The sequence below is a fragment of the Lutra lutra genome, chromosome 14, assembly GCF_902655055.1.
Source record: "Lutra lutra chromosome 14, mLutLut1.2, whole genome shotgun sequence".
NCBI lineage: Eukaryota > Metazoa > Chordata > Mammalia > Carnivora > Mustelidae > Lutra > Lutra lutra.
Genome location: NC_062291.1, coordinates 87790930 through 87808588, shown reverse-complemented (window position 1 = coordinate 87808588; position 17659 = coordinate 87790930). Strand labels below are relative to the sequence as shown.

At 55.4% G+C, this 17659-nt stretch overlaps 1 protein-coding gene across 1 annotated transcript; it reads right to left on the bottom strand.

Annotated features, from left to right (window-relative positions):
- Positions 1 to 742: 742 nt before the first annotated feature.
- LOC125084419 (uncharacterized) lies at positions 743 to 6205 on the bottom strand. The gene is made up of 4 exons (XM_047701645.1): positions 6191 to 6205; positions 5910 to 6126; positions 3684 to 3769; positions 743 to 2917 (listed from the first exon to the last, which is right to left on the bottom strand). The coding sequence occupies exons 1-4, from the start codon at positions 6203 to 6205 to the stop codon at positions 2582 to 2584; spliced, it is 654 nt and encodes a 217-aa protein (XP_047557601.1). The 3' UTR covers positions 743 to 2581.
- Between the last annotated feature and the right edge of the window lie 11454 nt (positions 6206 to 17659).

The following is a 17659-nucleotide window of genomic DNA, read 5'->3' as shown; positions in this document are numbered from 1 at the left end:
GTCCAAGGGAACTGATGGTCCCCTGGGTCGGGAGAGACAGAGGACATCTTTCAGCCAGCTTTGTGGACCATTGGCCAGCTCCCTCCCCAAGGATGAGCACAGACACCAGGAGGGCTCTGGAAGAGATCCAGGCACCGTGCACGAGAGCGGCGTGGGCCGCACACCGGACAGGATGGCAGCGGTGGGAAAATGCGGGGGCTGGTCCAGGGAGGTCCAGAGGAGGCGGGCCATCAGGAAGAAAGGACGCAAACTCTGCGCAGCTTTCTTACATAGGATGGGAAGCCCCACGCCTCTCTCCTCTTTCCCTGGAGGAATAAAGTTAAGGAGTAAAAATGGCTATGGACGTTGGAGGGAAGACATCCAGGGGCACCCTGACTCATCTTGGTGCAGGGAGAGGTGATGAGAAGGATGCCAGCAAGGAGGCTGTGGACAGTGTTCCATGGATGGGACAGTGTGGACAGTGTGCCCATGGGCTGTGTGACTGTGGACGATGTGGCCGTGGACAGGACGGTATGGACAGTATTGCATGGTCAGTGTGCCTGTGGATGGGACGGCGTGGATGGTGTGGCCGTGGACAGGACAGTATGGATAGTGTGGCATGGGTGGTGTACCTGTGGATGGGACAGTGTGGATGGTGTGGCCGTGGATGGGACAGTGTGGACGGTGTGGCCATGGACGGTGTGGCCATGGACATTATGGCCGTGGATGGGATGGTGTGGACAGTGTGGTCGTGGACGGTGCCCGGGGATGGGATGGTGTGGCTGTGGACAGTGTGCTGTGGATTGTAGTCACACAGCCTTGAGTGGGGGCTGGGCGCTCGCTTTAATCCCTGGACGCTGGGAGCTGCCTGGTATAACAACACCTCTGTGGTGGGTTCAAGGTGGTCAAGGACGTGAAGGAGAAACGAGACTCTTGGCCCGGGAGGTGCCTGTGGAATGCGGACATGTGTGTGTCCGTTCCCAGCCAATCACTTCCAGAGCCAGGGGGGAGTAGGAGAAAAGTACCCCGGGGGAGTTAGCCCTCCCTGGGCTGGTGGCCCCTGGGCATCCAGGGTGATGTGGAGCCCGAGGGCTGGCTCGGGAGAGCTCTGCTGTTGCCCAAGCCCAGTGCTCATTCTCAGCGGGGAGTGATACCACGCTCCGGGCTCCTGGGCAGGTGGGTCTCGGTCCCCGTGGCCAGGCAGGGTGTTTCTAGTCAGATCCACCGCCCCCCAGTCCTGGGATGCAAACCACTGGCGGCTGGTTATTGTCCTTCCAAGGGAAGTGCTGGCTTCCAGCTCAAGGGCAAGACCCTGGCGGGAATCCTGGGCGCAGGTCGTGGGCAGCCCAGCTCCGCCCTGGGCACCCAGGCTCCAGTCCTCACACCCTTCCTGGCCCTGATTCCAGCCCCGCATGCGCCCTCTGGGGAAACCTGCTCTGTCAGTCCCTGGCCTCCAGTCCGGGAGGAGCCGCTGTGGTTCCCAAGTGTGTGTCGAGCTGCACCGGGGAGTCATTCCACGGCTGCCTCCAGCCCCAGGAGCACCCGAGAGCCTCCTCCCTCCCCCTGCCACCACTCAGCGGGCTCCTTCCCTGCGGCCCACACTTGGCAAAGAGCATGATCACCTCGTCTCTAGCCACCCGAGCCACCCGGGTGACTTTGGCGGGTCCCTCTTCTTTCGTTGGGCATGTCACGGCCTCCCCTGCGGAGTGCCACCGTGGCCCCTCCAGGCTGTCCCAGAAAGAGCTCCTCCATTCTGGGAGTGGGAATAGAGCTTGGCTAAGCAGGGCCGAAGTCCTGGGGCCCACATCTCAGTGCTTAGGGGCCAGAACTCTGCCACCCAGGCGGTGGCCAAGGGTCTCCCACGAAGGGGCAAAGCCCCTGATGGACCCTCAGCGCGGCACTACCCGCAGCCCCCGAGGCCCGTCGCAGCCCCCGTCTGAAGGGCCCAAGTTCGCCGAGGGCCGGCTCTTCCCTGCATGTCCAGGTCCTCCTCGGAGAATGGGGGCCTCTGCCTGCCCCCTTGCTCACGGGTGTGACTCCCTGCAGCCCTGCCCCCCCGAACAGGATGACGCACGGCCTCTCCGCATGGCGGCCTGACCCTGGGGGTCTCTCTCACCCCCCGGTGCAGACAGACCGCTCAGAAGCTGCAGACTTTAGCCCAGGGCAGCCCGGGGCCCGTTCAGGTCGTCTGGGAGCAGCCCCGTCCCTCCCAGGACACACCAGCTCCGCAGCCTCTTTTGCAAGGGTCCCTGCGGCGGGCACAGCAGCTGAGCTCCTGGAGCTGAAGCCACCGCCTGCGCCTGGGAGCGGGCCTGCGGCCGTGTGTGGCCTTCTGGGGCCTTCCTCCGTGGCCGCCGCAGGACAGGGTTTGCTATGCATGTGGGTCCCATGCCGCCGTGTTTCGGCAAGCACGGAGCCGCCCGCAGTCTCTTCTCGGAGGAGCAGCTGACCTGTTGCGTCACAGTCCCGAGGCACAGAAACGGCCCAGCCCCCGGGAGGCCGCCCCTGGGACCGCGTGGAGCCTCGCCAGGAACGCCGCTCCGCTCGCTCGAGGAACGCCTTCCTGTGCTGGACACTTCCAGGCAGGGCAGCCAGGCTCTCGTCACACGACACCCTGTCCTTCGGAAACGCCCAGCTCCTCAGACCCCGGGGACACGAGTGACGGCCACTTGTTTACAAGCGAGCGGTTTGTGTCACCCTGATGTCCAAAAATAGCCTGGCACGGTGCCGCCTCCCGGGAGCTCGCGGGACAGGCTGTGTTCTCCGGGAAGAGGAAGGGGGACAGAACAGCACGGTCCGTGCGGCGGCTCATGACCCAAGACGGTGTTTTCTCGAGGGTCCAAGAAGGCGCGGACAGCCCCCCTCTGGGGCCGGCATGTTCCGGCCTCTGGTCAGCGGCAGGAGGGGCAGGGCGGGGGGATCTGGGCTGCCCCGGTCTCTAGGGAAACACGTGGGAAGCGTGTAGCTTGTATTCCTCCCGGGGAGATCGTGGCTGAGGCTTTCCTAGTCCCTTCCAGAGCTTACAAAACACCCGCGAGGCCTCCAGAACATCGTGCCTAGTGTCACCCCGAGAACTGAGTCCGGAGTGTGGGCGGGGGGCTGCAGCCCCACAGTGGGGGGACCAGACCTGCCGGTCCTCGGGAGGCGACTACGGGGTCTTTGGAGGCTCCGGGAATGCCAAGCCTCTGCTCTCTGAGGTCCCCCGTGAGGCCCTGCCATGCAGGGGCTTTGCCTCCAGCCCCCCACCTGCCGTCCCTGGTGACCTCCACCCCCTGGAGCCCCAGGGGCCTGGCAATGGGTGCTCGTCCCTCTCTGACACCGCACGTGGGGCGAGGCCAACAGTAGGGTCCAGCTCCGGGTTCAGTGATCGCCACAGGGGCCCCGGGTGTGTGCGGCTGTGTGGGAACCACACTTCTGGGCCCCAGGGCCCACCGGCCGCCACAAGGGCACAGGAGCTAAAAATGAAAGCAGACACCGTGGGGTCCCCTCTGATGCGCTCCCAGCCGCGTGGAAGGCGGTCAGCTGGGGATACCGCAGGGAGAGGCGGCTTCTGCGGGGAGTGATGGGGGACAGCCACCTGGGGGCCGTGGGGGGCTGCCAGAACGGGGGGGGCAGGGAGGGGCGTTCATCTCATCAAGCAGATTCCGTGGCGCCCCCTCCTATGTCCGGGGGTTCGTGGTGAGGGGCTGGCGTGGGCCACTGACCTGTTCTGAATGCTGGTCCTTCTCCTGCCCCACGGAACCCACGTGTCTTCCTCCTGTCTGAGTCACTTCCTGTCCACGGATTTGCTCTATTTCAATAAAACAGACCCTCGTAAAACAAAAACCGAAACAGAGCGGCAGTGCGGTGTGCACAGTGCCGTGAGGCTCAGGCAGGGTCCCGGATCCCCCCGGATCCAGGGTGAGGCCCCTCCGGATCCTTGTCTTTGCAGTCGTGAACGCCGTCTTCCCCCACCTTCCTGCAAAACCCAAACATGTCCCGGGGGCTGGAACGAGCCTTGCTGTACTTACCCTGGGTGTTTTGTTCCTGTGCTCTTATGAGTGGGAAGTTTCCCACTTTCACGCTAGTTACCGCTAGTATGTGAGGAAGACGCTGATTTTCATAAGCCTTAGCACACATTTCACCGAATTTTTATTTGTTCAGGTTTTCTCCGTTTATTGTCTTCAATTTTATTAGTCTTGGTCCGTCCATTGATTTCCTCGGCAAACGGGAACTGAACACCTACCTAACATCAGGCCCGGTCCAATATACACCGTGAGCCGAAAAGACGAAACCCCTGCCCCTGGGGCGCCTGGGACTCAGCTGGCGACGCGTCTGCCCTTGGCTCAGCTCATGACCCCGGGGTCCTGGGATCGAGCCCCGAGTCGGGCTCCCTGCTCGGCGGGGAGTCTGCTTCTCCCTCTCCCACAGTCCCTCCCCATGCTTGTGCTCTCTCCTTCTCTCTCTGTCTCAGATAAATAGATAAAAATCTTTCAAAAAAATTTTTTTAAGTGTCATTTGTCCTTCCCGTGGGGTTGCATTGCCCTCCCCCAGGGGCGGCGCTCCTGGCAGGCTTGCCGGCAACACGGGGATGCGCTGGTACGTCACAGTTTCGAGTGACGTGTCCCTTGGCTTTCCAGTGTACACCTGTTACCGGGAAGGCTTCCTCGTTGCAAAGGCCAAAGCAGCCCCGGTGGGTGCAGGCGGAGATGGAAGGTGTGGAAGGAAGATGGGAGGGCGCGCGGGACGGCTGGAGAGGCAGTTCTAGCCTTGAAACCAGGTGGGATCTGCGGGCAGCCCCCCGGCCGGACGACACAGGGGCTTCGGGGAGGAAGCCTGGCACCAAGCCCGGCAGGACGCGGAAACCCCTGGGCCACCGGTCCGGTCGGGGGGCAGGCTGGGCCCCTGCATTTCTGCAGATGAAGGGCTGGGGACGGGGGCTCTGTGCGGGGCTCCCTGTGCTGAGCAGCTAATGAAGGTGTGTGGAGGTCTTGGGGCTCTGGTTCCCCCTCCTGCCATCCTGGCTCGTGTTTGGTGCCTGTGCGTCTGACGTCATATATGCTTTACTGAATCGTTCCTGCTTCTAAAATGAGGGTTATTCCCGCTCTTTGGTCAGTCCGGTACTCCTGAAGATGAGCAGATATTTTCCTTCCTCGGCTTTTAGTGAGTGCGTCGCGTCATAGACCGTCCTTGCGCTCCCAGGACAGCCCCGACTTGGTCGCGAGGCGGAAAAACTACTTCAGGGTCTGCTTCGCTGTCGTTTGATTGAGCATTCTGCACGTGCGTTCCCGGTGAGGGTGGCCACTGTGCTTTCTCACTGAGCCATCACGACCCGACCTCGGCTTCAGGCTTCTGCCAGCGTCACAGGAGAACTGGGGCCACACTTGTGGGGCCACAGCCTTGGAGCACAGGGACCCCCAGATGGCGAAGTTTCCACAGAACTCACCTGATGCCGTCCTCGTTGGATATCTCTGGGGACAGTGACTTTTAACCTTCCTGTTTTTTCTGCCTCTCCAGAGTTTCCACTGTAGGGGCCCCAGGAGGGCAGCCCAGGACGGGCCACTTGGGCAGGAAGCCCGCCCGCAGCCTCAGGACCCGCTGTTCGCCTCCGCCTCAACTGCTGAGAGGAGTTCCCACAGAGGACCTGCTCCAGGAGGAGCGCGGCCGGCCTGGGCGACCGCACTGAGACGGGAACCAGGTCCGTGGACAGGCGGGACCGGGCAGAGCCTGTCGGATCCCCGTCCCCCGCGTCCCCCCACGTCCCCGCGGCCGCAGACGCTTGCGAACCAAACACTGACTTTCTCACCCTCCGGGGCATCGCGCTCCTTCCCTCTGACGTCCCAGACGCCCAGCCCCTTCTCCTGAGCTCACGGTGACACGGGGACCTCATGGTGCTTGCGGGTCTCTGGAACTTGCACGTGTGTGTGGGTTCCCCGCACGCACACCCTTACCTTTGATTTCCTGCCCGGAATCTGTCTGTGTCAGTGCGACTCGCAGTCCGGCCAGAAGGACCCAGAAGGGGACGGGGGTTCTTATTCCCCAACAGATGGGGTGGTCGGCCAGATCCTTGAACTTGCTGGACTCCGTCCCATGAGAGATGCCGGGACATATGGAAAGCAGCGGCAGAAGGTAAGATTTCTCTTCACAGGAGCCTCCCAGAATCTCTATCTGTGGCGTCGGGTGCAGAGAGAGCGTTGCTGGTGCTGTCCTTTCCTCCTAAATGCAGGCCCACAGGAGGAGGCCCCATGGCGCTACATCCTCGGGCCGAGGGCTCCTGGCTAATTTGGTCGAGTCCTCTGGTTTCTGTTCCACTTCCTCCCGGCGCTGGTCTTTGTTTTCCCCTGTGTGTGTCCCGTATGTAGTTTGTGCAGGAAGGGATTCCCACAGGGCAGAAGGCGAGCACGGGCCCCAGAGGCTGGTGAGGCTCTGGTTCCCACCAGCCGCTGTCTGTCGGGACAGACGCTGCTGTGGGTTCAAGGATCTGGCCACTAGCGGGCTGGGCTCCTCGAGAAGACCCCTGGGCCAGGGTAAGTCGGTCGGGGATTAGGCTGACGGTAGGTGACCCGCCAACGTCAAGAACACGTCCGTGCAGGGAGATCCACGTAAAACAGCTTGCGGTCCCCGACCCCGAGGAACATTGGTCCTCGGTCTCAGTGTGGCCCCGAGAGACCCGAGGTGCGAGTGAGGACGCGGCGTCTGGGCTCCCCGATCTGGAGGGTGTGTGTACCCGGTGCACCTGAGTGGCCGGGGGAACAGACCGGGTACCGCAGCCCCCTCCCCGCCGGGTCTGCTCTCAGGCTGTTTGCCATGAGAGGTTCCAGCCCCTAGGGACGTTTTTCGTCTCAGCCTCCGTCGTGGGTCAGTGCTGGAGAGTCCCCTTCCAGGACTGCCTGCCCCGTGTCCCAGACGAGCTGTCCTCTCCGCAGGACCCTTACCACCGGTGCCGCGCAGCGTTTGCTTGCTTAGACTAATTTCGGGAGTAAACTTTCGGATCACGGGGGCCGCAACTCTGGGTCCAGTCCCCAGACACAAGGGACAGCCCTTGTGTCCCTGGTGAAGCCGTTTGAGGGCTCTGGTTTGAGTTCCTGTTAATAGATCTACTCGTCGATGGCCGGACAGTGGATCCTTCAAATCGGCTACATTTATAAAGCAAAACTTGGTTTTCAGAGAGCTCTTGAGGCGTCTCGTTAATGGAATGGCTGGTCTCAGGGACGGCCATCGACAGGATGGAAGAACAGAATGGAGACTTTGAAAATAAATCATACCCAGTATAAATTCCTGTTCTTAAAACTCAGCCTTGGGTGCCTGTTTGAACTTCCCTTTCCCTGCAAGGTTCACAGACAGCCCTCGGCATGACCTCCGGGTTCAAAGTGTCCACGTTGCTCAGAAAGATGCTGAAAACTGGGAGACGAATTTCACAGGAGGAGGGGAGACTGGCTTTGGCTCTGCAGTCCAGGCTGTGGGCTCGGGCTCCCAGACCCCCCACCACCAGAGAGTCCCTGCCGCCCTGCCACCCCCCAACCCCGACTACAACCCAACTTTTAAATTATAAAGTCCCTTTACCTCTGCTTTCAAATAATTAAAAAGGCTGATGACTGGCCACTCCTTCCCCCTTCACAGAGAAAGCGCAGCACGGCTCCCCTAGGCCCTCTGACGGGTGATCCTCCAAAGGCCAGAAGTTAACAGAAGCCACGGCTCAACCAGGCACCGAAGACAAGACTGATACTAAAATGCTTCATGCACAGCTTACACGGGTGCAGCCTGGGGCACCTGCCTGCCTCGGTCGGAGAAGCATGTGACTCTCGAGGTCCGGGTTGTGGGCTCGAGCCCCACACTGGGTGTAGAGATCAGTTTAAAAAAGTAAAATCTTATAAAACACACACACGTAAAGATATAATTGACTCTCATCTAGCTAAAAATCTCCCGGATGGAAAACAAAAATTAGTTAAAAAGAGGGGCCAGTCTCTTGATATTCAGGCTGTGATCCAGTGCTTGGGGAGTTCGACGCAGCTGCCTCCGTCCTCCAGACCTCTGTGGAACCAGGAATGCGGCGCTGAAGCCGTGTGCGGAGCCACGGGCCTGTCCCACCCCCGCACCTCACGGGCTCCTCCAGGGCGTTGCGGGTTGTATGAAAGACCAGGCTGTTGGAACAAGATGGTCCTGTACTTAAGAAAAGGAGGATACATTTTAAATAGAGTTACTCTGAAACTCTGGAGAAAAAAGATGTTTTTACATCCTTTCTCTGTCCCTTAAAACTACAGATGTTTCAAGTGAAAACATGGCTCAAAACCACCCGAGACTGAAAGAAAAGGAGGAGGAAGAGGCCTTTTGGAGCCGTCATCCGCCGAAAGGGCCCAGACTCTAGCATGTCTCCGAGCCGGCGGAGGGGCCGTCTCCCCCGGGGAACAGGAGATGCCCTCTCTGTGGCTGTGGATTTTCTACCTCCGCCCCTCCTGCCCCTCCGGGACCCCAGAGAGCCTTTCTTTGAAAGCAAACTTCTAGGAAACGCGTTCCTCCGGAGGAAGAAGAATGGAGGTAGTTGAAAACCGGACCTGCAGTGTCCTATGCACAACCCCTAGGGTTTGCTCGGCCTTGTCTCGCTCAGTGGGAGGGGCGCTCCCGGGCGCCGGTGGGGACTGCGGGAATCCCGGCGGGTCGGCCAGTCTGCCGGCCCGAAGGCAGGTGCGCGTGAAGACGGGCACTCGGAAACTCCGAGACTAGCCGGGGGTGGTCAAGTTCAAGGGGATCCAGGACAAGTTGCTCCTAAAGCGAGTTTGGGGTGCCGGTTCCGCTGAAACAGGCGTCTCTGTGATCATCAGCATGAAACGGACTGTCCTTCCGTTTGCGTCGGCCAGAACTCACATAAATTCATAACTTATTATGAAATTTGTCAGGGGGAAAATGCGGGAATGTATTTTTTTTGTTTAGGGAGAAGAAAGTGGTCTTCCTTAGTGGGGCTGGTTGTTTGGAGAACGAACTCCATGAGGAGGGAGAAGAAGGCCACTGAGGACGACGCCCAGGCCGATGCCCCACAAGCCCAGCCCAGCGCCCCTGGCCCCGTGCCTTGTTTCTCAGGCGCCGCTGCCGACCTCAGGCTCAGGGAAGGAAAGACGGATGGTTCCCGCCGAGCGCTTGTAGTCCTGCGAGAGAGGAGTCTCCGTTCGGGTTTGCAGGTTGAGTCAAGAGGGACACGTCTAGAGGCGTCAGCGTTAAACTCGAAACTCCTGTTCCGCTGAGGCTGCTGGGGGTCAAAGAGGCTCCTGTCGCCTCTGCTGCAATCTGTCTGCAAAATGATGACTTAAAACAGTCAGTCATGTCTGTGTTTTCGGGGGCGATCGTTAGGGGGGCTCTCGGAGTCTTCGCTGACCTGAGACGCCAAGGGCTGCCTGGACGATGATAGGATCGAAGTCGCTGGGCAGCGGGTCTTCCGCAGCCTGAAGCCGGAAAGCCTGGAGTGCGGGACACCGGGCTGTGCTCCCGACGTCTTGTTGCAGAGAAACGGAAGATATTTGGGTCAGGTTTTGTGCTTAACCGATTGGTAAACCTGCCACTTAGAGAGTTTTGAGGAAACAGTTCACAGCGGGTCACCACGGAGTCTTCACTGGAGACGGAGCTTTCTGAGAAGCAAAATTCTGCCGAATGTAATTAAGACCGAGGGGAATAAAGGAAGCAAGTCCGTGTGCAGGAAAGCAAGATTTATGGAAGAAAGATACAAGGAATGGGAAAACATCCCTTATTGGAGGTTAAAAAAAAGTGAGTTTGTCAGGTTGTTCAGAAAGGAGTGGCTCGGGACAAAATCTGGATGCCAAGGAAAGTCGTAGAAGATTTGTGAAGGGAAGACTTTGAAAAGAAATTTTAGGTGTGGCCAGGACAGACTAAGACCGAAAAGAATGGATTTTAAAAGGACCCAAGACTGAGACCCTGCCCTGTCCAAATGACAGCGCTTTCTTGAGTCGCTGTTCTGCTCTGGGTAAGAAAGTGTAAACAAAGGTTTTTTTCTCTTTTGTCTCCCCAGAAAACCAGTCTCTATGATTTGTTGTTATCGGGTCTTTGCTCACTTGGTTAAAAACTTCTCAGTTTTGGGGATCCTGGGCGTCTCAGTTGGTTAGGCTCGGGTCCTGACCAAGGCCAGGGTCCTGGGATGGAGCTCTGCGTCCGGCTCCCTGCTTGGCGGGGAGCCTGCTTCTCCCTCTCCCTCTGCCGCTCACCACACTAGTGCTCTGTCAGTCTCTCAAATAAATAAATACAATCTTCAAAAAAAAAAAAAACAACTTCTCAATATTAAAGGAGCTAATTTTGCTAACAACCTATAACTTTGCCCGTTGGTCTTTGCAACATCTTACGGTCCTCTTGGTCAAATAGATTCTGAATTTCGGAACGGTCTACAATCCTATTCAGGCATGTGCTGTAACTTTCTAACTTTTTCTTTCTTTTTTTTTTTTTTTAAGATTTTATTTACTTACTGGCCAGTGAGAGAGCGAGCACAAGAAGAGGGAAGCAGGCTGACTGAGAAGCAGGTTCCCCACTGAGCAAGGAGCCCAGCGCAGGGCTGGACCCTGGGGTCCTGACCTGAGCGGAAGGCAGAAGAATGCTTGAGGACTGAGCCACCCAGGCATCCCCTGAGTTTTTGTTTTTTGTTTTAAACAAACTTCCCAAGATTTAAATTGTAAATGAAATCTCTTTGACTCTTTAGGGCTCTTTCTGTGGTCTGTTGGGTTGGCCAGAAGCTCTGTTAAGCAAATAGTGAGCCTTCGGCTGTGTCTGTGTCGCTCGGGAAAGGCTGCAAGTGTTCTAGAGACGATGTGCGACTCTCAAGGCTTTACCATGTCCCAGGGCAAGCTCCGCACCGGGCAATTTGATTTTTAAAGCGTTGTGTGTCACCAAAAGAACCTCACTTCCTTGCCAGCTGTGTTGTAACCTCTCATTAGATTTTTAACCTCGTCCTTTCTGAGTTTTTGTCCTTTGTAATTCTTCCTACTCTCTTGCAAAATGAGTTTCATCTTCAAGGACATTCATATAAAGGACTTAGGACAGACACAGGTCTTTGACATCCATAAGATCCTAAAACTGAAATGGGTGAGAACTTCCCAAACTAACTAAAGCCGCATTCAGACTGGACCGGAATTATAACACGGGACTAAATGACCTAAAACGATGATTATAGCTTTGTGACCCTTGCCCGAAACATCGCGGGTTCTCTAACGTTTGCTCTTCCAGATGAGGGAGACCCGCTCTCACGATACCTATGACTTACAGAAACGTGATAAAGTATTCATCTGTGAACCAACCGAAGCATTTAACTTTTCTCCCCACCCGAACCCTCTCATTCAGAAAGGTCTCAGCAAGTTCTCTCTTCCATGGCGATCCTAGTCATTCGCGTAAGTTCGTAACAACCTGTTCTCCTGTACCGGGACACCTCGGGAACGTGGGTCATTTCACCAAGGCTTTGACTGGAATGTCACATCTGAGAGAGACATTCATGGACTCAGACAGGACCAGACAGTTTTAAGGAACTGAGGTTGACTTTATGAAACCCGGAGCCAGAAAGGCCCTTGGAACTGTTGGGCTGGTGCCCGCTTGCAGAGGTCCCAGCAGCCTCACCAGGTGAGGAAAGAGTGTCACCTCGTGGCAGGTGCAGGACCCTCAGGAGGCTTTAGGGACCCCCGGAGAGGAATCCGCCCAGCCTACAGGTACGGCAGGCCGGTCTGACAGCAAGTGCCTGGCTTGGCTTCTGGCCTGGGAAGGTTGCTAAAAGTTCAACCTAGAGAGACTTTATGAAGTTCAAGCACAGCAGATCCTGAAAGATCTGTGGGCTCACTCACTGTCCCGCTGAGCTTAGTAAATGATTAGGCCACGATCGTTAAAACTGGGCTTGTTTTACAAACCAAGTAGTCCTAACTTGGCTATCTCTGATTAAAAATGAGGGTTTTTATAGAGAGAGGATGTTTCAATAACACATCTTTGTAAATATGAAATTTCAATACTGTTATAAACTAGGCTAGATCCTGAATTCTTCTGTTTCCTCAAATATCTGGCTATGACTCTCCAATAAGTTTTCCCATCTTTTTCCATTCTCTTGACTTAAAGTCATTAAAAAACTAAAACTGGCTTTTTTCCTAAAGCCCTAAAAACTGACCCTGGACAACTTGAAGTAAACTTCTGAGAAACAGTTTTTCTATTTCTACACAGTAGCTCATGCATAGATAATCTTCACCCTTTTTGTTCTGTCGGGATAACAATAGGGCCCTGGGGCGTAGGATTATTTAGAATTAATTCCCCAATGATCATATATCTCAGCTGGCACCTTGACCAGTTCTGTGCGGCTGGAATGGTTAAATTTTCCTTAAAAGCCAGAGCATGCCCCACTCCATGGGGTCACCTATGGGCTTGTGGAGACCATGGGTGACCCCACTTTCTTCGTGATTGGATCAGATGAGGCACTTGGGGATGCGTCTGTCTCTTGAGACAAGTCCTCTCCCACTCACCAGTGACTCCCTGGGCTTAGGACATTGTTGAGGCTGACCTCAAACAGAAAGGGCTCCCGACGGTTGCATCCCTCACGCTCGTGTTTATCCTAGAAGCCACCTCTGTAGATGGATAGTCTACAGCAGAAAGGTTTTAGCCAAGCGTACAGTAGCCCTCCTGGTAAAGCTCACTGTGGGACAGTCCCTGACCGTCTTGACTTCACATCGGGTCCTGAGTGTCTTAGACACGAAAGGCCACCAATGCATGCTGGGAGGCTGCTTATGAAACACCGGGCCATGCTCCCAGACATGCCTGAAATAATACTTAAAACCTGTCGAACTCTGAACCCAGCGACCCCATTCCTGGACCTGACCGTGGCACTTGTGTAGAGCGCACCTGTCCGGACGCCATTGGTCTCGCTCACCCTCACGGCCAGCTGTCAAAGCCACAGATGACAGCCGGCCTTCCTGTGGCGGCAGTTTCATGGAGAAGAGACTGAGAAAAGCCGGGTGTGCCCGCTGAGGCCCCGCCCTGTCGCAGACACATCTGCCCCCAGAGCAGAGTCAGTAGCGCCCACCTGCGCTTTGCGATTGGCCAAGTCTTAACAATCAGCGTCTATACTGACTCCAGATATGCCTTCCTCGTCCCAGAGGCCCGTAGCCACTCGAAGAAAGGTGGATGATGATCAAGCCAGGACTCCCCCATCAAGTGCGGGCCTGGAATTATTACACAACTCAAAGGATGGTCCTCCCAGACCGAGTAGCCCGTGAAATCCTGCCTGCACTTCGAGGAGACCCAGGACTAGACGACTGTCTCCTGGCTGGGACCCAATGGCTCTGCGACTCTAACCTGTGGTCCTGGCGTCTCCCTGGCCGGACAGGCCGCTGTCGCCTGTGTTTCACCTGGACGCATGGACGGACGGATGATTAAAACCGGTACCCGCCCAGCCCACTTCCACATGTAAAGTGACGGTGAACACGTTCTGTGCCGCATTCGTACGGCCACCGAGCGTCTGTCTTTGTGCTTCGGGGCTGGGAGATGCCGTTTGGCACCTGGAAGCTCTGCTAAGTGCAAGGCCAAAGCCCCAAGTGACACTGAAAGCAGCATTTCTCTGTTCAACACCGAAGGGACGCGGAGGCGTGAAGCCGTTCTGGAAAACAGAAACAGAACAGGCGTTGGGTGTCCGAACCGCCCCGCGAGGTGGACCGTGTGCCGGCAGGGAGACCGCTGTGCGTAGGTTCCAGAATGCGGGTTCCTAACGGCTGTGAATACTCAAACTGGTGCTTTAAACATGCCCTCTCTTTCCTTTAATGGTTAAAACTCCTGGACTGGAGGAAAATTATGGTCAACTCTCAATGGGCAATTTTCATCGGGCTTCTTTTTTCTCATTATTAGCCATATTTTGTTGTTTTTTTCCAGTGTCTCCCTACCTAGTGCCAGACTTCTCTGCTTCCGTAACTTCAGCCAAGAGATGACCCTTTCTGCTCAAGGAGGTGCATGCATGCGTCTGTGTCGGATTCCGCTGCCTCCCCCTTTCCTAACTCCCCTATACATTTCCAGACTGACCAACGCTGACCCACAGGTCGGGAGCCTACGAAGCTTCTTCAGAAAACATCTTCCTCTCCTTACCCCCAACTCCTGAGTATATAATCCGCTGCCCCTCACAACCGTGGCGGCGGCCCTTTCTGCCCACGGGTCCTGTCCTGTCCCCGAGCTTTAATAAAATCACTATTTTGCACCAAAGGCGTTTCAAGAATTTTCTCTCGGCCATCGGCTCTGGACCTCACCCCACCACACCGCCTACATTCCAAAACCATATCATTAGGACAATAATTAGATGTAAACAGGAAAGTCTGAAAGGCTTACGGAAAAGGAATCTTTGGGAGGGTGTGCCTGGTGGTCCCTACTTGCTAAAATGAAGATCAATTTAAGTAAGTCAAGGAGTTACAGTGTCAAAAGCACACGGGGGGGTACATTTTCTCCGTTAAAGAACAAAGTTTTCCTGAACTATTGGTCTGCCGTTAATGAAAAATTACAAATTACAAAATTACAAAATTACAAAATTCTTTTCCTTGAAAATTATCCCCCTTCCCCCCATACAAAGGATTCTATGTTTTGGCAACGTAATTTCCTGTTTCCCACGTCTGTGATCACTTATGGACCGTGAGTGTCAGTATTAGAAGAGCTGCCCTGTGCTCCCAGCTGTAGAAAAGGTCTTGCGTTTGCCTTCGACATCTTTATGTCCCTGTGGTGAAATGAACACCTGATACGGGTTCATAATGACTTGTAATCCTAATAAAATGTTCAAACCTTTTAATGTCCTGTTTGCAAAGACTTCCTAAAATCAAGTCCTAAAATAAAGTCTTTTGGGGGGCACCCGGCTGACTCAGAAGAGCATGTGACTTTGGATCTCAGGGTTGTGAGTTTGAGCTCTGCATGGGGGGTGCTTACTTAAAATGAATAAATAAATAGGGGCTTCTGGGTGGCTCAGTCGGTGAAGCGTCTGCCTTTGGCTCAGGTCATGATCTCGGGGTCCTGGAATCAAGCCCCACAGCAGGCTCCCTGCTCAGTGGGGAACATGCTTCTCCCTCACCCTCTGCCTGCTTGGGTGTGCGCTGTCTCAACTACATAAAATCTTTTTTTTTTTTTTTAAGATTTTATTTGTTTATTTGACAGAGAGAGAGAGCGGGCTATAGAAGGAACACAAGCAAGGGGAGTGGGAGAGGGAGAAGCAGGCTTCCCACGGAGCAGGGAGACCCATGTGGGGCTCGATCCCAGGACCCTGAGCCGAAGGCAGACGCTTAAACACTGAGCCACTGAAGCGCCCCTAAAATCTTTAAAAAATATAAATAAGTAAATAAAGTTACACCCCAATATCATTCTTAAAAAGTATGGAATAAAGCGTTTTTACCACGATCTAACTGAAGTCTTCCAGAGAGCTTGTGGAACATTTCAAAGATTTTTTTTCTTTTGAGAAATTAAGCCAGTCAGGCATATTTGGTGTGTGAGATAAGTGGAAGCGCCCTCGGACAGGTGGTATTCGACCCTCTGAGAATGCACTGCATAGACGTGTGGTTAAAACGAGTGTTTTCAGAATCGTACGAAACTCCCAGAAGCCCGATGTCCTGGGACGTTGGTATCTTGGAGTGCTCCGCGTCACGGAAGTCACCAAATTCCTCCGTCGCGTTGTCCTGAGCTCTCACCAGATCTGCGACCAAGGGCATGTGTTGTCCCTTCTGTCATTCACAGACTGTCCTACTTCCACTCAGACGCCTCGAGGCAGCCGCGTTCCGCCTTCCGTGGGCACAGGTTGCTAAACACGGGGATCATAAAGCTGAGCTGGGTAAAAATTTCCAGAAGTGGCGGAAATGCTGTATCCAAGCAGAATGAGAACCAGTGACCCGGGGCTGACTGAACCCAGCAGTACTGCTCTAACTTTTACGACTTTCTGCTGACTTTTAATACGTGTTTACGTGTTTTGTTTTTCCAGATTTAAGGTGACTTTTTATCTTCAGCCGACTGACAGCGAGTTGACAACTTTTCCTTTGTGAGCACAAGAAACACTTCCCTCCGCGCCGCACCTGCTCCCTCCAGTTCGGCTTCTTGGCAACAGGACTCGGCTGGGAAACTGGCGACGGGTCACTCCCGTTGCTGCGCTTTGGTCAGTGATCTGGCCAGGTGTCCTCAAAACTAGGTTTATTTTGTCAACACTCTGATGTTAACTGGAATATCGCTGGTGACCGCGAGGGTGACTGTAGACGGTAGAAATCTGCCTGTGCTACGGGTCTGCAGCTGATCATGGTTTTCTCACCGCTCTGACTTAGAGTCATTTCAGAATAAAAACTGCTGTCTTCCCGGAAGCCCGGCCAACGGAACACAGGCCACCGCGATTAACACGGTGATGATGACGGCGCGCCGGAACTCATACCCCTGCAACCGCTCGCATTTGTGATGTAGAAGTTAGACGTCTACGTTAAGCGTGGAAGGTGACTTTTTCACAATTTTTTCAGGGGACGTGGGAGCAGAGAAGTTTGATGACCATGGCTTTAGAAGTGGCCCTGTTTCCGGGGAGGGAAGGCGAGAGCAGGGGTCAGGTGTGCAGTCATCACATCACCCACCGAGGCCCCTTCCGTTTCCCACTGCGCTTTCCTTGGACCCTTGACTCCACCTTGGGGCTTCCAGGGGCAGCCGACCCCACCTCATCTGTGGCCATCACGGGCTGGTCTACAGATAGGCTTCTGGCCGCTTACACGTGGGGGTCCTCCGAGTGATGGCACCTGCTACAAGGTCCCTCGTGGAGAGGGAAAACCAGGTTGCGGGAGGAAACATGTTTCCTTAAACATTTCCCAGTAATTGCATATAGAGAGTTCAGAGGCTTATTAAAAAAAAAAGTGTAAGTTTTGGCGAGATTGCAGGATGTGCCAAGACACAAAAATTGTCATATTTCTATACTAGCAGTAACAAGTGAAATTTAATAGCAAGGCCATAACATAACTCAGGACCATTCAGGGATATATGACAAAAGACGGGCAAGCCTTGCCTGCTGAAAACTACGAAACTTTTCCAAGAGAAAAAACAACATCTAAATAAAGGTGCACGGGCTGCCTTTGTGGGTCGGAAGCCCGGCGGGGCAGCTCGTTTTGGGGTTTCCCAGGAAGGGGGCCTGAGGAGCTGCGGTCCGCATGGGGAGGACAGGTGTGGCGTGGGAACCTGGCCCGAGGGGCTTTGCAGTCGCGGTGTCTGCGGGGGAAGCAGAGCTGCTTGTTCCCTTGTTCCCCTCCAGGGGCCGCGTGTGGTCAGCATTCGCTGAATAAACGGGACTGTCCAAGCGAAGGAAAGGCCAGCAGCTCTGCGTCCGGAAGGAAAGCTAGAGAGAGAATGCGTCTCTCCAGAACAGACAGAGCAGGGGTCCCAGGGCACTCCCATGCGGCAGAGAGCCGGGGGCAGGGAGGGGAGTGCCAGATGTCATCATGGGAAGGGGGCTCAGGGGGTCCTGATGGAGGATGGCTGGGGAACTACGGCAGGGGTCCCAGGACTGGCTAAGGAGCATTTTGGCTTTCTCTGGTTGGTCCTGAGCCGGAGGCAGGCACAGGATGCGGGGAAACCCTGGGCGACTGGGCAGGGGCTGGCCCTTCGGGGCTCATTGATAGGGGGTGACGTGCGGCTTCCTGGACCAGTCGCCCCAGACACTGGGCTGACCTCCTGGGAGTCTGCCTTGTAGCAGGCTGGCTCTCTG

Coding starts and splice junctions, on each gene's coding strand:
- LOC125084419 (XM_047701645.1), bottom strand. Junction 3,770..5,909: donor TTCCGGGCAGGAAATCAAAG/GTAAGGGTGTGC, acceptor TTATTGAAATAG/AGCAAATCCGTGGACAGGAA. Junction 2,918..3,683: donor AGGACCAGCATTCAGAACAG/GTCAGTGGCCCA, acceptor GTGTTTCCCTAG/AGACCGGGGCAGCCCAGATC.